This window comes from Gobio gobio (genome assembly GCF_949357685.1).
Source record: "Gobio gobio genome assembly, chromosome: 11".
NCBI classification, from domain to species: domain Eukaryota; kingdom Metazoa; phylum Chordata; class Actinopteri; order Cypriniformes; family Gobionidae; genus Gobio; species Gobio gobio.
In genome coordinates this window covers 22,591,778-22,615,389 of record NC_137104.1, presented here as the reverse complement: position 1 = coordinate 22,615,389, position 23,612 = coordinate 22,591,778, and the positions used below count along the sequence as shown (strand labels likewise).

The following is a 23,612-nucleotide window of genomic DNA, read 5'->3' as shown; positions in this document are numbered from 1 at the left end:
ATCTGGTTGAAATGAAAAGTAGAGTTGTGTGCAGTGTTGAGCAGTAACACATTACTTATTTGATTAGTAATTTGATTTATTTTTTAGTAACGAAGTAATTTAATGCGTTATAATTAGAGTATAGTTTCAAGCCCAGGTCACTACACTCTAAAAAAAAGGTTCTATATGGCACCAAAAATGGTTCTTCGTCGTAATCAAAGAGGAATCACTTTTGGTGCTATATAGCACCATATCTTAACATGTTCTGTATATGGTAGCAGTGCTATATAGCACCTTAGTTAGCGGTGCTATAAAGCACCTTAGTCAAAGAACCGGTGAAGAACCGGTGAAGAACCACTGAAGAAGTACCAAAATTGGTGCTATATATCAATTAAAAAGGTTCCCCTATGATTACAAGCCAAGAACCATTTTTTGGTGCCATATAGAACCTTTTTTTTTTTGAGTGTATACATTACAGCTGCTTTACATCATTGCTGACAGAATGCAGTGTCTGTCAGGACCACTATCGTGTTGTCCACATTGCGACGTTAAATTGCGAAGATCTTGAGTTTTCCCTGAAGGCCATGTCCATGACAAAGTACGATGTTTCGCCATGAAACAGTTGTCTCAGGCATACAATGTCCGAGCTGCCCCAAACTTCACACGTTTGATAAGAATTGTGGCCTGATATCTACATATATTCAGTTACAGTCATAGTGCCATCTGCTGGCAACAGGAAACGGCATGCTTTACACTGTGATTAACTCCCTGAAACACCTTTAAATATGCCACGAAGTACCAAACATGCTAGAAACACATTAAATCAAGCAACACTTGGCTAAGTGCTAATGTATGCGCTTAACACCACGAAACAGGAAGTTGTTGTAACTCAAGCATACAATGTCCAATCTGCCTCAAACTTCACGTTTGATAAGTGCCCTGGCCTGAAGACATCTACATGCCAAAATGTAGCTATAGTCATAGCGCCACCAGCTGGTAGCAGGAAGTGTGGCAAATACAAATGACTGCCGTAGTCCTCTTATTTTTATATACTTAAATGCATTTTGCCCACATGCTCTGTTTTCCTAAAGCCACCGGGTGGCGGTGGTGGTGGCATGGGTTCGAGGGCCCTTTCTTCGCTGTTTTTTTGAGGGGGTGGGTGGGGGGCTAACGTAACTAGTAATGTAACTAATTACTTTTGAAATAAAGTAATCAGAACAGTAACACGATTACTTTGAAAAGGAGTAATCAGTCATTTAATTACATTTCCAGAGTAACTTGCTCAACACTGGTTGTGTGTCATCAGCATAGAAATGGAAGGACAAACTATGTGCCTGTATAATAAGTCCCAGTGATGTAGTGTATATGGAGAAGAGGAGAGGTCCAAGAACTGATCCCTGAGGAATCCCAGTGACCAGTTGATGTGCTTTGGATACCTCCCCACTGATGAGAACTGATGATTTGGAATCAGCTTTCACTATCTGCAGAGCTTCAGTGACCGACCGCAAGGCAGTCTCAGTTGAGTGGCCGCTTTTAAATCCTGATTATCGTCCAGCTGGTTTCTTTAAAATGTACTTTTGTCAGGTCTCGGGTCTGATCACCTGTCTTTGTGTTTGTTTTGTGTTTTGGTGCGTGGCTTTGTTTTGACAGCTCGCCATGTGCTTGTGTCTCCGCCCCTACATGTTCCTGCTCGTTAGCTCATTTCTCACACCTGGTTCTTGTTCTCCTCATTATTATTTTCCCTTTATAGCCCCTCGTGTGTCTCTGTCCTTTGTCAGACTGTTATGGTTTATACCACTATTCTGACTGCCTGTGTCCGTATCAAGTACTCTTGTCTTGTCTTGTCTTGTCTCTTCCTGTTTCGTTCAGGCTCCAGTGCTCGTGGCTGCAAGTTCTCTCGCCATTCTACTGCGCTCACTGTGGACTCTAACATCATTCACATTTGGTGGCGGCTGTCTGGATTAGAGAGCAGCCTTTCCTGGTTGTGTCGATTGCCGCGGTTGCGGCTTTTCCTATCCCACGAACTGTTTTTCTGACGCCTAAGTTATTTTCTGTTCATTAAACCTTCTGTTTGCACCCGCATCTGAATCCTGCCTATTTTCCTGACAGAACCAGACGATGGATTCAGCGGGATCCGACCCACTCTGTTCTGCTCTCGTTCAGCAAGGGGTTTTGCTGGGCCAGCACTCCAGCCAGATCAACACTACTGCTCAGGAAGTGGACGCACTGAATGCCCGAGTCGCAGAACTCCTTTCACGGGTCGATGAGCTTCAGCAAGAGGCGGCTAACCGGGCGCCCGCTCCTCGCGCAGTTATTCTTCCTGAACTCGAACCACACGCCAATAATCCACAGATCTATGACGGCGATCCGAGGTCTTGTCAAGCCTTTCTCTCTCAGTGCGCTCTGGTGTTCGCGTTACAACCTCGACGCTACGTCACAGAGGAGGCAAAGGTGGCGTATGTCATCACCCATCTCTCCGGTATCGCCCGCGAATGGGGAGTGGCCGTGTGGAATTCTCGTGCTCTCTGCTGTGCTTCTTTTGATGATTTTCGTGAAGAGATGACGAAGTTATTCGACCGTTCAGCACAGGGAGATGAGGCGCCGTCTCAGTTGTCTAGTCTGACTCAGAAGAGGAGTTCAGTGACTGATTATGCGATACAGTTCCAAACTTTGGCGGGTGCTTGTGCTTGGAATGAGGGTGCGTTACGTGCTCGTTTTCTTGATGGACTGGATCATGTCATTGCCGACGAGCTGGCTGCTTTGGATCTCCCTTGGGGATTGGATGACATAATTAATCTCGCGCTCCGTGTTGAGGGGCGTCTCAATCGTCGCCGTCAGCGCCGTCTGTCTACTGCTCCGTGGCGCCACCTGGAGTCCTCTTCGCATGATGCCACAACTTCACTGTCAGCTGAGACTGAGCCGATGCAGCTGGGTCGGCTTCGATTAACACCACAGCAGAAACAGGAGCGTTTAACCCAAGGATTATGCTTGTATTGTGGCAAGCCGGGCCATTTTGTTCTTCAGTGCCCGTTAAAAGCCAAAGCCCACCAGTGAATCGGGGAGTCCTGGTGGGCGCTTTTTCCTGTTCTAACTCTCCAGCCACACGCACTCAGATGCTTTTTCATCTCGCCTTCCGGGGAGACGTCCACTCGGGTCAAGCGCTTATAGATTCAGGCGCTGAAGGAAATTTCCTGGATTCTGCCTCTGCTCTCAAATGGAATATTCCCACCATCCTCTTGGCTGAACCCATTGTAGCATGGTCACTGGCAGGAAGTCCCCTTACTACCATCACACACGTCACACCCCGTGTAAGCCTTTCACTTTCTGGTAACCATTGTGAGGAGATTGAACTGTTTATTTTGGACTCTCCTAATGCTGTGTTAATATTAGGACACCCATGGTTGCTAAAACACAACCCGCAGGTTGACTGGGTCAATAATTCCATTTTAGCCTGGAGTCAGTCTTGTCATGTGTCTTGTTTAGGTGCTGCGTTTTCTCCTGTCTCTGTGTCTTGTGTTTCGCAGGTGGATCCTCCTGACCTTACCGGTGTTCCTGCGGAGTACTTTGATCTTCGAGCGGTTTTCAGTAGGTCTCGGGCCACCTCACTTCCTCCGCATCGTCCTTACGACTGTGCCATTGAGCTCCTCCCGGGCACTTCTCCGCCTAAGGGTCGTCTTTATTCCCTTTCTGGTCCTGAAAGAGAGGCTATGGACAAGTATATTCGTGAATCACTTCAGTCTGGGCTCATCTACTATTCCTCCTCTCCTGCTGGTGCAGGGTTTTTCTTCGTGCAGAAGAAAGACGGCTCCCTACGTCCTTGTATTGATTACAGAGGTTTGAATGACATTACTGTTAAGAACAGGTATCCCCTACCTTTAATGTCTTCTGCTTTTGAATTATTACAGGGAGCTCGGGTCTTCACCAAATTAGACCTCCGCAACGCCTACCATCTAGTGCGCATTCGGGAGGGGGATGAGTGGAAGACGGCATTCAACACTCCATCGGGGCACTATGAGTATCTGGTTCTTCCGTTTGGTCTTACCAATGCTCCAGCCGTCTTCCAAGGTCTCGTCAATAGCGTTTTGGGAGACATGATTAATCAATTTGTCTTTGTGTATTTGGATGATATTCTTATCTTTTCTCCCTCTCTCCAAGCACACACCCAACATGTTAGATGGGTCCTCCAGCGTCTGTTAGAGAACCAATTGTTTGTCAAGGCGGAGAAGTGCGAATTCCACGCCGAGTCTGTTACGTTCCTTGGCCACATTATTTCATCCAGGGGGATCAAGCCTGATCCAGCCAAGATAGAAGCTGTCGCTAAGTGGCCAGTCCCCGACTCTCGTAAGGCTCTGCAGCGCTTCCTGGGTTTTGCCAACTTTTACCACCGTTACATCAGGAATTTTGGTCAGATCGCTGCACCCCTCACTGCGTTAACCTCCACCAAGGTGGCCTTCAGCTGGAACCAGGATGCTCAGGTAGCCTTTGATAACCTTAAGTCCCGATTTATCTCTGCACCTGTTCTGTTGGTTCCAGATCCCGAGTCCCAGTTCATTGTTGAGGTCGATGCATCTGATGTCGGGGTTGGCGCAGTTCTATCTCAGCATTCCCTTCGTGATGGGAAGGTGCATCCTTGTGCTTTCTTCTCTCGTCGCCTCAGCCCTGCAGAACGTAACTACGACATTGGCAACAGAGAGCTGTTGGCAGTGAGATTGGCTCTGGGTGAGTGGCGTCACTGGTTGGAGGGGTCAGCGCAGCCCTTCTTGGTCTGGACGGATCACAAGAATTTAGAATATATCCGTTCGGCCAAGAGGCTTAACTCGCGGCAAGCCCGTTGGGCACTCTTCTTTGGCCGGTTTAACTTCACCCTCTCGTACCGGCCAGGGTCCAAAAATTTTAAGCCCGATGCTCTCTCGCGTCTGTTCGATGCTCCGGAGGGAGAGCTTGCGACCGCTGCCATTCTCCCTGAAGGGGTGGTGGTCGGTGCGCTCTCCTGGGGTATTGAACGGCGAGTGGAGGAGGCCGGCTGAGGGGTGCAAGTGCCCGGGGAGTGTCCTGCGGGTAGGTTGTTTGTGTCGGCTGCGCTGCGCTCTGAGGTCCTTCAGTGGGGTCATTCGTCCAGGTTGGTCTGCCATCCAGGGATTCGGGGAACGTTGTCTGCCATCCGTCAGCGTTTCTGCTGGCCCTCTCTGGCCACAGATGTCAGACAGTTCGTGTTGGCCTGCCCCACTTGTGCTCAATGTAAGCCGATTAACCGGCCTCCTGATGGTCTGCTCCGCCCCCTACCCATACCCTCCCGTCCTTGGTCACACATCGCCCTTGACTTCGTTTCTGGGCTTCCTCCCTCGAAGGGGAACATGGTCATTCTTACGGTGGTGTATCGTTTCTCCAAAGCAGCCCATTTTTTTCCCCTCCCTAAATTGCCCTCCGCCCGGGAGACCGCTCAGCTGATGGTGGATCACGTCTTCCGTCTCCATGGTTTGCCGGTTGATGTGGTTTCTGATAGGGGTCCTCAGTTTGCCTCCCGGTTTTGGAAGGAATTTTGTAGACAGATCGGTGCCTCTGCGAGTCTGTCTTCTGGTTTTCACCCTCAGACCAATGGGCAATGTGAGCGGGCCAACCAGGATCTGGAAAGAATGCTCCGCTGTCTGACATCCAATAACCCGAGTTCCTGGTGCCAACAGCTCTCTTGGATCGAGTACGCCCGTAATTCCCTTCCGATGGCAGCTTCAGGTATGTCCCCCTTTGAGTGTTCTGTGGGTTATAAGCCTCCTCTGTTTCCATCACAGGAACCCGATGCTGCGGTCCCGTCTGCCCTGGCTTTCGTCCAGCGTTGCCGTCGCACCTGGAGAAAGGTTAGGGGGGTTTTGGCCCAGACCTCTAGACGAACCAAGGCAGCAGCCGATCGCCACCGGTCCTCTCCTCCTACCTATGTGTGTGGTCAAAGAGTATGGCTCTCTACCAGGGATCTGCCTCTCCGGGCGCCCTCTCGTAAGCTGGCACCCAGATTCATTGGTCCATACCGGGTCACCAAGGTGGTTAATCCAGTGGCGGTCAGGCTCAAGCTTCCCCCTACTCTTGGTCGGGTTCACCCTGTGTTTCATGTTTCCAGGGTTAAACCTGTGTTTTCCTCTCCCATCAATCCTGCTGGCGATCGTCCAATTCCCCCACCCCCTCGTCTTGTGGATGGCTCTCCTACCTATACGGTTAGGAGGATACTCGACGAGCGGCGCCGTGGTAGAGGGTTTCAGTATCTTGTGGACTGGGAGGGCTATGGTCCAGAGGAGAGGTGCTGGGTGCCTTCCCGGGACATTTTGGACCGCTCATTGATCGAGGACTCTCGTCGGGGACGAGGTGAGCCTCCTCCTGGGGCGCCTGGTGGCTCTCCTGGGAGGGGGGGTACTGTCAGGTCTCGGGTCTGATCACCTGTCTTTGTGTTTGTTTTGTGTTTTGGTGCGTGGCTTTGTTTTGACAGCTCGCCATGTGCTTGTGTCTCCGCCCCTACCTGTTCCTGCTCGTTAGCTCATTTCTCACACCTGGTTCTTGTTCTCTTCATTATTATTTTCCCTTTATAGCCCCTCATGTGTCTCTGTCCTTTGTCAGACTGTTATGGTTTATACCACTATTCTGACTGTCTGTGTCCGTATCAAGTACTCTTGTCTTGTCTTGTCTCTTCCTGTTTCGTTCAGGCTCCAGTGCTCGTGGCTGCAAGTTCTCTCGCCATTCTACTGCGCTCACTGTGGACTCTAACATCATTCACATTTGGTGGCGGCTGTCTGGATTAGAGAGCAGCCTTTCCTGGTTGTGTCGATTGCCGCGGTTGCGGCTTTTCCTGTCCCACGAACTGTTTTTCTGACGCCTAAGTTATTTTCTGTTCATTAAACCTTCTGTTTGCACCCGCATCTGAATCCTGCCTATTTTCCTGACAACTTTTATACATTTGAAGTCATTATATTTTAATAATCCTTTCTCGTGCTTAAAAGTACACTTATTTTTATGTGTTGATTCACAATCTAAAGCACATGCGAAGTACTTGAGAGTAAATAATTGATAATATAATTTTAACTGTGGTGTGTTATTCAGTGTTACATTTAAAGTTAACATTACAAATGTGCAATTATATATTTAAATGGAAGATGTACAAACGTTTCAATATAAATGACATTCAAATATTTTTGTTTACCATAAATGCTGGTCAGTACATTCCGCAGTATACATTAACTATATTTCAAAGACCATGGAATTATGAAATTAATTACATAAAAAGATGTACTTAAATTACTTTTAAAAAATCACTCTAAAGTTAAGTCAGTTGCATTTTATATAAATTTAAATAAAAATGTTCATTTATTTTGTAATTAACGTGATTGCCTTTTAATGAATTGCAAGTAAGGGGCAATTGGTAACAAAGTAAAAAAAATGAAAATTCTTTCGTTCATCATCTGAACACAAATAAAGATATTTTTGATGAAATCTGAGAGCTTTCTGTCCCTCCATTGACATCTACGCAACTGAAACTTTGATGCTTCAAAAAGTTCATAAAAAGATCATAAAACATATTAATTGAACGGTTTAGTCAACAATTTTCTGAAGAGAAACGATTACTTTATATGATTGACAAATTGAATTTAGGAATTGTTCTCGTGACATGCCAGAACCAATGAGGTACATTATTGTGCGTTACACAGCACATTTGAGGGTCTGTAAGAACCAATGAGGTTAATTCTCATGTGTTACAAAGCACATTTGAGCCTCCGCAAGAACCAATGAGGTTCATTCTCATGTGTTACGCTGCGAAGCACGTTTGAGCTTCCGCAAGAACCAATTAGGTTAATTATTGTGTGTTATGCAGCACGTTTGAGCTTCCGCAAGAAGTTTGTTTTAGCTCGTCAAGCTGGTTGGGATGGGCTTCTGCTTATGTCCGCTGATCAATGTTTATATTCATCATATAAAGTGATCGAGTCTCTTCAGAAAATTTTAACAAACATTTTTTTTAACTAGATTTTTTTTTTTACTTTTTGAAACGTCAAATTGAACTGTATCACTATCAATGTTTAAGTTGAAAAATCAGAGTTTGTGTCATGAGCATGGCCCAATTCAGAAACTCCTAATCAATAAAAACAGATAAGAAAAACTAATTTCCTCTGTGAGGAACATGCCTCCTCCTGTGTACACACGAACAACCAGGGTCAGGACATGCTGTACAAACTCTGTATTGTTCCTTATCTGAGGAATCCTCGGGCTGTGGCAAAAGAGTAGGTGTCCAGGAAAAAAAAAAAAATTGCTCTGCAAATGAGCATGGACATTCCTGAATGAGCGGGCAGGGAAGATAAATGAGGTTTTATAGAAAACAGACAAAAAAAGAACAATGATGACCGTGCAAGGAATCACAGAGCAAATACAAGAACAAAAAAAGAAATGTCAACAAATCATTAACATTATTTAAACTGCTGTTATCACTTTTACCCATTGTAAACAGGTTAAAAATCACAACTTCATGTGAAAAGTGCACTTTTTAAATGTGTACACTTAAGTGGCCTTTTTATTAATATTATCTACAAGTACAGCTTTCTAAAAAAATATACTTTTTAGATTTCAAGTACTGTGCACTACAAGTGCACATTCAGTACAATTAGGCACACTTTTAAGAAGGGAAACTTCTTATGTTCTTATGTAGTCATCCACACTAAACAAATGCTTTAAGGGTTGAAGAAAGACCAAATCAGGTAAGTCAAGAGAGTGGTCTAGGTTCAAGTTAAGCAATTGTTTTTTATGGTAAATGACAGTATCATGAGCTTAACTTGTTTTAAACATTGCGTTATGAAATAGACAGTGTTGGGTAAGTTACTCTAAAAAAGTAATTAATTACTAGTTACTAATTACATATTCAATAGTGTAATTAGATTACTATACAAAGTACTCTCTACAAAAAGTATTCAATTACTTATTAATAATTACTTTCTAAATCCTATATCAACCTAGCCTGGTTCCGCCCTCCTACGTACTTCCATTCAATTTTCATTTTCCTTCAGGACTCCGTCTAGGACTGCGGAATATTCGTAGGTTTTCTCCAAACAAATTTTTACCGGTCCAATCAGCGAACAGAGGGAGTGGCTGAGAACAATGACGTTGATGTTGTGCGCTAGTTTGAGTTGAGGTTCAGTAATGACGGCGGAGAAAGATGCGAGCGAAGCCATTCATTCCGTTGTGGCACCGCTGCTGAATATCCAGAAGTTAAAGCCGGAGCAAGATCAATCTTTGCTGAGTTTTGTTGGTGGCCATGATGGTGTGGCCCTCCTACCCACTGGGTTTGGGAAAAGTTTGATTTTCCAGCTCGCTCTGTTAATGATGAAGGAGTTGGCTGAAGCCCTATTCGGACGGTAAATGTTTCTTGTAGGGTCCGAAGGTATTGCCATCATTTACAGTGATTTTAAACACCAAGGTCGTGTGTTAATTTAATTGCTGTACGAATCCATATCTCTGAGTTTTCAGGAATATATTACTTCAAAATTCACTGTTTATATGCTTTTTGACCACTGCAGAGCACCGTGCGGTTGCGCTGTAATTTGGATGCATTTCTAGACTTGTATTTCTTTAAATGCTGGCAAGTATTTACAAGAGCAATATATTTCATCACCGCTCAAAAAATAAAAAGAAGAAAAGCACGTAAATATTTGAATTGGGCCGCTATTTACGGCAGCATTTATTCTATATCATACAAAGCATATGATATTTTATTAACAGCAATCATGTTACGGACCACGTGAGCAGCCATTCCCGATCACAGAACTCTCCACTCCACTGTGAATAAATCACAATCCGAATGCACAAGTTTTAGGTTTTATCACTGAGGTGGTGTGCACAATCTGCACAGTTATTTTTACGGACATACGTCATGACCAAACGTTAGCGATTGGTTATGGCAGATCCAGAGTGGCTCTTGGCAGATCCAATAGTTTTAAACTTCAACAGAGTACCCGCCTTCAAGGAAGTAAACGCTTGTCAATGGAGAGTGGTCAGACTTTCTGTACAAAGACCCAGCTAATATCAACCTCAACTAGTTAAGTGATTCAAGGATAGACATGAAACGTCTCTTTTAATTAATTCAAATAAATAATATATAACTACATAAATTATTCGTATTAACTGACCAAAGTATTACAAATGTGAAACGGATACATAAAAACATGCCTTTTAAAGTTAGGCTTTCAATTTTGATGTTAATTCCACTATTGTATTATATATAATTGTTCTCCAGTCTATACAGAGTATTTAGTTCAATTACATCAGAAGTGTTACAATCCACACCTGCCCCGGACTCCATTTCCCAAGATCCTCCCTGTCTCACACCTGAACTCACTTCCTCATCATCTCAGATTCACTGCACCTGGTCTTCGTCATCTAGCACTCCTTTATATTGAACTCACTCCCTGCACTCCTTGTCTTTTGTTGAATGTTATTTCTTACGTGTAAGTGTTCTGTATTCAGTTTGTTAATTAAAACCCATCTTTGTGGGAGCCCTGGATCTCTTCTTCTCTGCTGCACCACTACACGACCGTAACAAGAAGTAACTGTAATTAAATGTTAAAAAATTATTACTTTTTCAAGGGAAAAGTAATTACAGTAACTAATTACTTTGTAACTAGTTACACCCAACACTGGAAATAGAGACAAAATCACACAATTCTCAACCTCAAGCCTCTGATGTGTCATTACTATTTTTGCTGCATAGTAGGCTAATGATATTTTGATCTGCCCATGGGAAGCTCTATGACAAGTAAACAGGAAGATACATCTGTTATTGCTCTTAGGATAATGTGATAACTGACATGGACCTTTCGTGTTAGATAACACAAACCAACTGATATTCTGGGGAACCGAAAGTGAACTTGTCTCTATGCCATTATTAGAAACGCTGGGCAGAGTGAAATGTTTGCAGACTGCGTAGCTCCTTGTAAACAGTTAAGTAAATAACAACCTCTACTGGACATTTTGGCTAAAAAGTAAAAAAAAAATAAAAATAGGTCTTGATCTGCCATTTTTGAATGTACGAAATTTACTATAGTATGCAAAAAACAGTAGCCTACACCAAAAGAGTATGTCCTAATATATAGTATTCGAAAATCAGTAGGCAATTTCCTGGATGACTACCGCCAAGATTTTGAAGTGCGCATTCAGTGGACATTTTATTATCCCATGTGGCCATGGGATAATAAATTACCTCTTAATTACTCAATTCAGGTGTTTCAATCGGACCCATTGCCACAGGTGTATAAAATCAATCATGCATTCTGCATTTAAATACATTTGTTAAAAGGGTCGTTCTGAAGAGCTCAGTCAATTCAAATGTGGTCCTGTGATAGGATGTCACCTTTTGCAATTAGTCAGTTCATGAAATTTTATCCCTCCGTGATATTGAAAGTGGAAGTGTTTAAGAACAGCTGCAACTCAGCCAGCCACAATGTGGAAGACCATATAAAGTCACAGAGCGGGGTCACCGAGTGTTGGTGTACATGGCAGAGGTGGGACAAAGTCATTGTTATACAAGTCACAAGTAAGTCTCAAGTCTTTGCCCTCGAGTCCCGAGTCAAGTCGAGTCAAAGATGAGGCAAGTCCCGAGTCGAGTCAAAAGTCAAAGCCAACAAGTCTCAAGTCGAGTCCAAAGTCCTACCATTTTAGTTTCGAGTCATTTCAAGTCCTCTTACCACAGAAATAAAATGTATACAAATCATGCATGTCTGTAAGATTTGTATTTATTTAAACCTCTTTTTATACAATGACATTAATCAAATAGAGTAAAAAACAAACAAACAAAAAAATGTCACAAATAATGCTTGTATTTCAACAGCATATTGCACTAGAACAATGCACAGCAGCTTCAGTCCTGTATTGTATTGACCTCATATTGCAAAACAGACATTTCAAATAGACATGGCATGGGTCCTTTTGGCCTAAACTTAGGGCTAACTTAAACATGTCATCAATAAAATCCTCACTCTTCAAAATTATCACTTCTGAAAAACTGGACCAACGTAATAATTAGGGCCCTATGAAATCCGTTTAATTTTTTAATCTTTTCCCAAATTCTGTTTTTTCAGAAAAAAGACTTTCTAGCTATTTTGACCCTTAAACAGTTTCAAATAAAATCAGTTGACATAAATGGTATGAAATGAAGCACATTTTTAAGTTCCCTGACAAACATTTTGTACATTGTTGATCATTGTTAAAGAGATGAGAATCGTCCATCACACACCAGTGAATGTTCTAGCAGGTCTGAGAGAGAGTTGAGGCCATAGGGTGTGGAGGAGTGATGTGAGAGATGATTCAGAGAGAGTTGTGATGAACAGATGATGAAGTGGAGGGAGAGATAGAGAGGGCAATAGAGAGGATGATGGGGTCTGTGTTGTGGAGGTGGAACAGTGGTGTCAGCCTCTTCAGAATACCACAACCATCCTCCTCAAAAACTATAGAATTCCCCCTGCCTCCTGTCTAGTCCTCTAAACTTCAAAGCCAAATGTATTTTTATTTCACTTTTTATTGTTGGTGACTGTGAATTTGCCAAGTTTTCACGTTTCTTTCTTTCTTTCTTCTTTTTTTTTTAATTTGTGATAATGGCTTTTCAGGGTACATATTTTGCATTTTGATTATGCATGTTATTCAACAACTTATAAACATTTATTTTGATCTAATAATCATTCAGGACAGAGTTTCAACAGATATTCACAAAACTGAGGGTGATGTAATGTTTTGCAATCATATAGTGTTTAGAACAGCAACAACACACAGCACATAATGCCAACAGCACTTTGGCACAACACATTAATCTCACAGTCTCAAGGGGAGCTTAAACACACCTGCACATGCTGGCCAAGCCTGATGGGGAAAAGATCATGTCCGAGCAAAGGGGTCAGAAGTCTGCAAATCCACCCTGCTTGCTTACACAGAGGAGACATTTCACACATGCCTGTAAGTTCACAGCTCGTCTGAAAACTTGTTTGTGCTTCTAAAAAGAGGGTTGTGTGGGTAAGGAGGGTTATAATGCCGGTCTTTCTGTAGTTACTGTAGGTATTGCGTAAACATCAATTCCAGCTCATTCTGGTCTTTACTTAGGGTCTGATACGTAAACACATGGGTTAGTTGCTGGTTTAGTCTCAATAAGGCTCACCCAGGAACTGTGGAGTTTCTCTGATCATATTTATTCTTTGATTATATTTCTTCTAAGAACTTCTCTAAAACAATAATATACAAATGATAAAACATTTTTTTTTTAAAATACTATCATGTTGCACTGAATTTCGTCTGTGGAAAAGTTAGCACAGTGTTTACGCTGCTGTTTTCTATACAATGAAAGTGAATGATGTAAATCATGAATGAATGTAAATACACTGTAAAAATTAAAAGATATGTCATCATTTGGGGTTCTTCAAGGCAAGCGCATCTGATCTGTTCAGGAAGCTGGTTCCAGCTACGGCTGGCATAATAACTAAAAGCAGACTCTCCTTGCTTTGAGTGAACCCTTGGTATTTCTAATTGACTTGATCCTGATGATCTGAGTGATCTGTTAGGTTTGTATTTAATCAGCATATCTGCAATGTATTTAGGTCCTAGGTCATTGAGTGATTTATATACAAGTAATAGTACTTTAAAATCTATCCTAAATGTAACTGGAAGCCAGTGTAAAGATCTGAGGACTGGTGTGATATGGTCATATTTTCTGGTTCAGCTCAGGATCCTGGCAGCAGCGTTCTGTATGAGCTGCAGCTTTCTAATGGTCTTTTTGGGAAGGCCAGTGAGAAGACCATTACAAAAGTCCACCCTGCTGGTGATAAAAGCATGAACGAGTTTCTCTAAGTCTTGCCTGGAAATAAAGCTTCTAATTCTTGCATATTTTTCAGATGATAGTAAGCTGATTTAGTTATTGCTTTGACATGACTACTGAAACTCAGGTCTGACTCCAAAATCACACCAAGATTCCTGACCTGATTTTTTTATTTTAGACCTTTAGCCTCAAGATATGCGTTCACCTTGAGAATTTCATCTTTGTTTCCTAATGTAGTGATTTCAGTTTTGTCTTTGTTGGGTAAAGATCAATGCCCTGCCTTCTCCATCACTCCATCCTATTTCCGCAAGGAAGTTTGTCCGAGAAAGTGCAAAGCCAATCAAAGTCGATACAACATCGGACATTGGCCAGCTCAGTGGGGCTCGCGACTGGAAGTTGGCTGCAGATCTGAACCAAAGGCTCTGCTTTCCTTCTGAGATAGCCACAACAAATCTCAGACCAGACCTTGTGCTCTGGTCCTCCTCACTACACACCGTATACATCATAGAGCTTACTGTTCCCTGGGAGGCTGCTGTGGAGGAGGCATTTGAACGCAAGAGCCTTAAGTACGCGGAGCTGGCAGCTGATGCTGAACAACGCGGATGGAAAGCCAAGGTTTGTCCAGTGGAAGTCGGCTGCAGAGGCTTCATTGGCAAGTCAACCATCAGGCTGCTCAAGGATTTGGGAATCCAAGGCCAAACCCTACGCCAAACCATCAAAGCCCTCTCAGGTGCAGCAGAAGAAGCAAGTCGATGGCTGTGGATAAAGAGGCGAGACACTGCCTGGACTGCCACCAACACCTGCAGCAAGTAAGGGTTGAAAGCAGAGGGGGGCACACCTGGGACGCCAGATGTTGCCGATGAGCCCTCTGGAGGTGTCGTGGGCCTATCATTGAAACACCAGTGAAAGAGGGTGCCCACCTGATGACCCCAATGATGCTGGCAACCCCCCCGTCCACTCAATTAGACCTGCCACCGGAACAGCGTCAAAACCATCCCTATAGATTGGCACCACTGATATCTCAGGATTGTTGTTTAAACGGGATTGTTTCACCTAGTCCTAAAAACAGAATTAACTGAAGAAAGTTTTGGCACATCCAACTGTTAACTTCATCAATGCATTTACATAGAGAGTCAATGGGGCTGTAGTCATTAGGTGATAGGGCTAAGTAGATCTGGGTGTCATCAGCATAGCTGTGGTAAGCCATTTTGTTATTTTTCATTATTTGGCTGAGTGGCAGCATATACAGGTTGAATAGGAGTGGTGCAAGAATTGACCCTTGTGGGACTCCGCATGTCATGGATGTCCACTCAGACTTATGGTCACCTATACTCACATAATAACCTCTCCCTTCTAAGTATGACCTGAACCATTTGAGGACCATTCCAGAAAGCCCAACCCAATTTTCTAGCCTGTCAAGAAGTATGTTGTGGTCAACAGTGTCGAATGCAGCACTGAGGTCCAGTAGTACCAGAATTGATGTTTTGCCTGTATCTGTATTGAGGCGAATATCATTTATATTCTTTATGAGCGCTGTCTCTGTGCTGTGATGCGGTCGGAAACCAGATTGAAAATTGTCAAAGTATCCATTTGAGTTCAAGAATTTGTTCAGCTGACTGAAAACAACTTTTTCAATGATCTTGCCTATGAAGGGCAGATTTGAGATTGGTCTGTAGTTGCTCAGTATGGAGTTATCCAGATTTCTCTTTTTCAGGAGAGGCTTTACTACTACAGTTTTAAGGGAGTTTGGAAAAGTCCTAGAAAGAAGTGAGGCGTTTACCACTTCTAGGAGATCTGCTTCTAAACAGTTAAACACACTTTTGAAAAAAGAAGTGGGGAGTGTGTCAAGAGCGCAGGTTGATGTTTTAAGGTGCTGTACCATTTCTTCTAAAATTTTACCATCAATTGCTTCGAAATCAGTCATAATAACTTTATGAGGTTGTGTTCTGATCTGACTCACCTCAGAGCAACTCAAGGATGTGCTGATCGCATTTCTGATATTAATGATTTTCTCGGAGAAGAAGGAAGCAAACTCACTACATTTGCTGTCTGAGAGCATTTCACTGGGAATGTGACTCGGGGGGGTTTTGTTAGTCTCTCTACAGTAGCAAAAAGAGTGCGTGTGTTGTTTATGTTTCTGTTTATAATATTTGAAAAGAAGGTCTGTCTAGCTTTGCCTAGTTCCACATTGAAAGCACGAAGACTGTTTTTATAAATGTTGTAATGGACTACAAGTTTTGTCTTTCGCCACATGCGTTCAGATTTCCTGGATTGTCTTTTCATTAATTGCACTGCTGTTGAGTTTCTCCAAGGTGCTTTTTGTCTTCAGACTGCCACAATGGTGAAACCCAGAGGAGGATCTCTAGACACCCTCACAAATCCAGTTCTTTAAAGGGAATTTGGAAGCTATAAGTGTCAACAGTTCTGACATTTACCACATTATAAAGGAAAGGTTTTTAGACACCAAACCCTCTTTTTGCATTAAAAAACTACTGTCAGGATTTATTTAAGACACGCAGTGATAAATTAGTGCTGAAAAGGCATGGACAGGGTTATTTTTGTGGCTGACCTTATTGCATATGCATCAGAATAGAGATATAGAATAGGAGTTTTCCTTTCAGGCGCAAAACTCATAGGAGGAGATTGTTTAAATTAATCATGCAAGGTGATTTACAAAGGTTTGCGCTCATCAATTCACTTGTGTTTGTGCCATTATTTACCGCCCCAAAAAAGCGCATCTTAAACCAAACGCTAACGGGTAGATTGCGCTTGTTATCATGGAAATGATCCGGCTGCGTCTGCGTTCATTAATTTGCGTGTCGTCAGTAGATCATGTGCAGAACTGTCCACTCCCATCTGCGCTTTTATGGAACTGTGCTCTCACGCTAATTTGCCCTGTTCAGTTAATCTGGCCCTTAAAATACACTATATTGCCGAAAGTATTGGGACACCCCTCCAAATCACTGAATTCAGGTGTTCCAATCACTTCCATGGCCACAGGGTGTCTTGCTCATGGACACCTCGACACTTGGTCAGGTGGAACCGTGAACCACCAACCTTCCGGTTTGTTGACAACCTACATGAACCACTGAGCCACTGCCGCCCCAGTGGTTGGCACTAAATATTCCATAGTCAACTGTTAGTGGCATTATAACAAAGTGGAAGCAATTGGGAACAACAGCAGCTCATGCATGCTGTGGCACACAGTGCGCAGAAGTCGTCAACTTTCTGCAGAGTCAATATAGACGGACCTCCAGTGACGAATCACGCTTCTCTGTCTGGCATTCCGATGGACGAGTCTGGGTTTGGCAGTTGCCAGGAGAATGATACTTGCCTGAATGCATTGTGCCAATTGTAAAGTTTGGTGGAGGGAGGATTATTGTGTGGAGTTGTTTTTCAGGAGTTGGGCTTGGCCCCTCCAGTGAAAGGAACTCTTAATGCTTCAGACATTTTGGACAATTTCATGCTCTCAACTTTGTGGGAACAGTTTGGGGATGGCTACTTCCTGTTCCAACATGACTGCGCACCAGTGCACAAAGCAAGCTCCTTAAAGACATGGATGAGCAAGTTTAGTGTGGAGGAACTTGACTGGCCTGCACATCGTCCTGACCTAAATCTGATAGAACACCTTTGGGATGAATTAGAACGGAGACTGCGAGCCTGGCCTTCTCGTCCAACATCAGTGCCTGACCTCAAAAATGTGCTTGAAGAATGGTCAAAAATTCCCATAAACACACTCCTCAACGTGTGGAAAGCCTTCCCAGGAGAGTTGAAGCGGTTATAGCTGCAAAGGGTGGGATTAAGAATGGGATGTCATTAAAGTTCATGTGCATGTAAAGGCAGATGTCCCAAAACTTTTGGTGATATAGTGTATCACGGTACCACGCTTGAATTCACTGAGCTCCTGAGAGCAACCCATTCTTTCACAAATGTTTGTAGAAGCAGTCTCCATGCCTAGGTTCTTGATTTTATACCTGTGGCCATGGAAGTGACTGGAACAATTTAATTCAATGATTTGGAGGGGTGTCCCAATACTTTTGTCAATATAGTGTATTTGTAATGATGAAGTTGCAATTTAGAATTAAACAGAGTACTTACAGAGCTAAAATTATAATCAAGTATGATTATCACGTGCTTCAGTATGTTAGTCAACACATTCAATTAAGTGTACTTCTTTAAAGCATGACTAAAGATTATTAAACCCATTTGTCATGAAAGTGTACTCTTTTAATTACACTTAAGTTGCCTTTTAATTAATATTATATTATCTGTAAGTATAGTTTTTAAATGATGTATACCTTTAAGATTCGAAGTACACTATAAGTGCACGTTCAATACATTTCAGGGGATATACAATAAGAGTTACAGCAATATTTTCAACAATTAACTACTTAAATTGTGAAACAAAGACATGGGATATGGTGCACAATTTGTAGGGATTACTTTTCTTGTGCTTTTTGTTTTAGATTCTGTCTCTCACAGTTGAAGTATAATAAAAATACAGACCTCTACATGCTTTGTAAGTAGCCTGCAAAATCGGCAGTGTATCAAATACTTGTTCTCCCCACTGTATATATATCTTTTTGTGTCCCACAGAAAGGAAAATATTAGATGGGTTTGGATCGATAAGAGGGTAAGTGAAAAAAGAAGATCAATAACTTTCCATTTTGAAGAAATTATCCCTTTAAGAAGTGTTTGTAATTAGCAAACTGCACGTGGCTATGGATATAGTGCATTTGCACTCACTCAATAATTCATTGCGTGAAAGTGATGCCAGGATACTTGACAGCATGTGCTATAAATTTGTACATCACTGTAATGTGAAACTGTATTTATGCTGATAGTGTGTAGGGATAATCTGACACTGAAAGCCTAGTGAACTGGACAGAGTTGGGACAGACTGTTCTAGTAGTGTCTGCCTCTCCATGCACAGCTAAGCTCTAGTGAAGGACTTATGAGACAGACTGTCAGACTTATGAAACGTACATAAAACAGACACAAACTCTCTCTCACACACACATACACACACACAAACATGAGTACAGTGAGATAGTGTCCATAAAAGCATGAAATACACATGTAAAATACTTTGCAAGCAATTTGTTTTATTAACAATATGAATGATGCTAGATTGTGTACAACAAATTGTATTTATATTGATTAAATTAACAACTGAATGTGCTGTAAATTCCTTCAAAAGTCACTGCGATTGGCAATAAAGATTAAACATTTGAATGCCTATACCTTGACTTCAGAAATGATTGCTAAAAATTATTTAGATGTTTTATTCTTGCTACTAGGACCCAGAACCAGAAAACACACACACACGCACACACACACACACACACACACACACACACACACACACACACACACACACACACACACACACACACACACACACACACACACACACACACACACACACACACACACACACACACACACACACACACACACACACACACACACACACACACACACTACCTTTAATCTTTTTAAGTTGAACTTTAGCTTCTTTTTCTTGTATATATTTGCATGCCTTTTTTGCTCATTCATTTTTATGTTCTTAAAGGTGCACTATGTAAAACATTTTCAGTAAAATATCCAAAAAATACTAGGCCAGTGTTATATATTTTGTTCAGTTGAGTCCTTACAATATCCCAAATCTTTCCAACTATTTGTAAATCGTGAGAAAATTGCTATTTTAACCAAGGAACCGGGACGTGTGAGGAAGTCGCATGTCAATTGCGTCATATCTGCATTCTGTTTTTATTTTGCAGAAACGCTTTACTCTTACTGCAGTGTGCAACAAGTGTCATAGCAGCCGCCGAGCGAACGCACAGAGTAACATCATTTCATAACATAATTTTCAACACACTCAAATGTATCAAATATGATAAACAGAGCTGCGTTACCTCATACTCATGACCGGAAAAGCGGAAGTGGTGCAGACGACTGTGGCATAATAAAAGTCCCGCTGCTCGCGAGGCGTGTGTTGCCTTTATCTTATTAACAATCGCTCCAGCGGCCTTGCTCAGCTCCCACAACACTCGGTTCTGCTCTGCTTCATACTACTGTGGCGCTAATAATCACATCCAAGAACATGATTTCTGCCCGAGTCCTATCCCGATTCTTTTCCACAGGCTGTGAGGTGAATACCACATGTCCCAAGATTCTGCGCTCAGACTTGGCGTCACCAAACTGCGCCTTTGTTTTGAATAGGCGACCTCTAATGGACGGAAAAGTTACATAGTGAACCTTTAAATTATTTTAGTTGGAATTTTACATTTTAGACTTTATTATGCTAATGTAAAGCACTTTGAATTGCCATTTTTTATTAAATGTACTTTATAAAAATAAAGTAGGGTGTGTTGCCAGGGCATTGCTTACTGGCAGAGAAAGTGTGTAAGGTTGATGTAGGGATGCTAGGGTGTTCTGATGGTGTCTTAAAGTCTCACTGAAGTGCCTTGAAACCAAGCGGCAACCTCCTGCAGTTTCTCTTGAAGCCAATACGGAAGTAACTTAAACTGCATTTCATCGACTGGCCGCTAGGGACAGGCTCCAAAAGAGAGCAGAATCTCATTGTTAAAATGCCCAACTTTACAGCAGAAAAAAATCATGTTTACAGCCTGGTACAAATTGTGGTTTTGGCCTATATGGCTAATTTTGCCCTTCATGACAACTGTGAGGGGGGTGAATTTTTTTTATAATTATCTTAATCGCAGTAGTGACATGAGCAGAAGTCTTCACTCCAGTTTCCATGCAATTTTCATTATTCTGATTATTCGCTAATCGCTAATAAGTATGGTTATACCACACTCAGATACAGGGCCGGCCCGTGGCATAGGCGGAATAGGCAAATGCTAGGGACGCCACTCATCCATAGGGGCGCCAAAATGTATTACTGATACTATTTTATTAATATTAATTTGAAATATTACCAAATAAAGCGCAAAAAAAACGTAACTAAGTCCCCCGCCTCTTTCCGGTCCGCCTCATCAATCTCCCCCGCCGATCTACTTGAAGTGCGTCAGAAATACAACGCGCAATCAGTTTATCGTTAGGGGAATTTGTTGTGTTGCGTCGCCTCTCGCCGCATCCAACGCAGACAGGATTGCTTTCATTTTTTAGGGTGCTTGGCCGCTCGCTCCAGGTGTTGACACGGTGTAAGTTGCCTGATTATTTATGACGGATGGCCGAATTGAAGTGTCTAAAAAAAAGACAGAAGCCCTCTGATGCAGGGAAGATAAGGGATACACTGCTCTTCTTACGTAGTATTTGTGTCTTGTTTCTAGTCTAAATATCTAAAATTCCTAAATCAAGGTTGAAGGTGCATTTACTAGATAAGTTAAATGACAGAAGATAGTTTTCTTGTTTTCTTGAAAATAAAATCAAAATGAAGTGAGTTTTTGCTTAAAACAAGCAAAATTATCTGGAAAAATAATCTTTTTTTTTTTCTCACCCCATTGGCAGATAATTTTGCTTGTTTTAAGCAACATTTTTCTTGTTTACTTGAAAATAAAATCAAAATGAAGTAGGCTATGTCATTTTACTCATCTAAATGCACCTTGATTTAAGAATTTTTAGATATTTGGACTGGAAACAAGAAAAAGATTCTAAATAAGAAGAGCATTTTTTGCTGTGTAAAGACAGAAGTAAAGTGATGTAGGCAAATTAATTAACAGTTTATTTAATTGCGTAGAAGGAAAATACTAATGTTTGCTAATTAATTCCAGATATTTTTACCTTAAACTTTATGCAAGCAGCTGTTCTGGGTTCTCCAGAGGCCACAGCCAGTATGATTTTGTAAAAAATAAATAATATAAAAATATTAAACGCATGTAATATCACTTTTTTAATAGCCTAATGTTTTTACTCTGCAGTTGTGCAGTTTTAAGGGGGTATATAGCAATTATAAAATGTATTTGCCGAAATTAGTAATGATATTTATATACAGGTTTATTTAAAATGGCAACATTTTATGTAAAATTCACATTAAATATCAAAATTTCTCAGTTGAATTCCTGGTGAAAACACGAATGCTCATAGTTTAGTGGAAGATTGCTGCCATCCACTGGAAAACAAACACTTTTGCTAGATCTCAATGAATAGTTTGTGCATGAATGTTAGATGCAATTACTCTTGCTCTTTGTGTTTAGGCTGTAATGTGGCATAGGTGTAATATTTGTACAGTTTTACTATCATCAGCCTTTAAAAAATAAAAAACAATAATAATATCATGAACATAATGATGGGGTAGAATGGACTGGACATCATATAAAACAACAACAATAAAAATAAAACATCAATTCATTACAAAAATAAAACAGTGCGAGTGTTTCCACAACTTAGACTGATAACGTGTAGTGCTAAACCTTGATACAAGGGGCACCAAGTAAAATCTTGCCTAGGGCAGCAAATTGGTCAGGGCCGGCCCTGCTCAGATAGCCATACAGTATGCATGGCCATTGTTTTAATCTAATCACATCAAATTCAAAATATTTTTTTATGGACGTACTGGATATTATTATGATGAACATCGCAATGCCGGGTTGGACTACTGCCATTGCGTTCTTTGCGCCATCTCGTTGAAGATATTGAGCAGAGACTGCAGCGAGATGTGCTGACAGAGTTGCGGCTGTTTATGACGGACAAAACATGCATCTCTGACATTCTTGGAAATTCTCTGCAGAGACCATGGTCAAAAATTATAAAAAAAATATATATAAAATATATATCTAAAATGTATATATATATTTGGATATGCTGCAAGAAACCAAGCAAAGAAACCGTGCAGTTCCCATAACGCACAATAACTGAGACTATTGATTATAAAGAGATCATCAGTGTTTAACCAGAAGCTCCGTCATCTCAGAGTAGCTAATATTGCAGAAGGACATGCAGAGGTAAATAGTGTATTGTTATATTTAAAAGATTCTAAACATTAATTCATATTGTCACTGGCGTGCAGAAACCTTGCATCTTCAAATGTCATCATTTTTTATTTATTAAATGTTTTCATAAATCATTACTATTGGTCACCCTTTATGTCTCTCTGTGGCTTTTGAAATATTTAAGCAATGAAAAGTTTTAAAAAGAGCTTGTTAACAGGATAAAACACTATATGTAAAGCAAGAGTTTGCTGCAGTGTGGGTTGTGTTGGTTTAGAAGCGTGGGTAAACTCTTTGTACTCGTTGTCGTGTTGGGATATTACTTGTGTTAAATGCGCTACCTTTTGAGCCTCCTCTGGACAATTTCGCGGAGCACAATTTGCAGTCCACCTTTGTTTGTCTTCATTCACTTTGAAATAGTTCCACACGGCTGACAATGTCTCGTTTCGTCTCGCCTTCTCCCCGCTCTGAGCTGCAGCCGGGGCCTGGGGGCGGGCACTCGGCGCCTGAGATTAACCCCTTACACGCCGTTCAAACATAGACATTTCTCAGACCATGGTATCGTCCCCGGTATCGGGGGACTTTTAACGAGTACGAGTACTTTCGAAAATGTGGTATCGAGGCCGATACCAGATACCGGTATCGGTGCATCCCTACTCTGTGCTATCGTGTCTCTGGAACAGAGCAGACTGTGCGCGCACTGTGGCGGTTCGCGTGACACTAACGTGAAACCAGACTTAATTTGCCCCAATGGAAAGCACTATGTGTCATTTACCATGTAGAAAAATGCAGCCGCAGCTTCAGCATCTATTTATATAGTGTAGGGGGTGGGATGCTTTAGATTCTAGAGAGCTTTTGATTGGACAGAAAATCTGATGAGAAGCTGAAGTTTAGAGTGATGTCATCAAAATCATTGATCCATA

General features: G+C 41.9%; 1 protein-coding gene across 1 annotated transcript in view; it reads left to right on the top strand.

Annotated features, from left to right (window-relative positions):
• Positions 1-12,860: 12,860 nt before the first annotated feature.
• LOC307133657 (serine/threonine-protein kinase Sgk1) overlaps positions 12,861-23,612 on the top strand; it is a 51,932-nt gene continuing 41,180 nt past the window's right edge. The window contains exon 1 of the mRNA XM_079828825.1: positions 12,861-12,942. Coding sequence (XP_079684951.1) covers positions 12,867-12,942 — 76 coding nt within the window. The 5' untranslated portion in view covers positions 12,861-12,866. The remainder of the gene's footprint in view (positions 12,943-23,612) is intronic.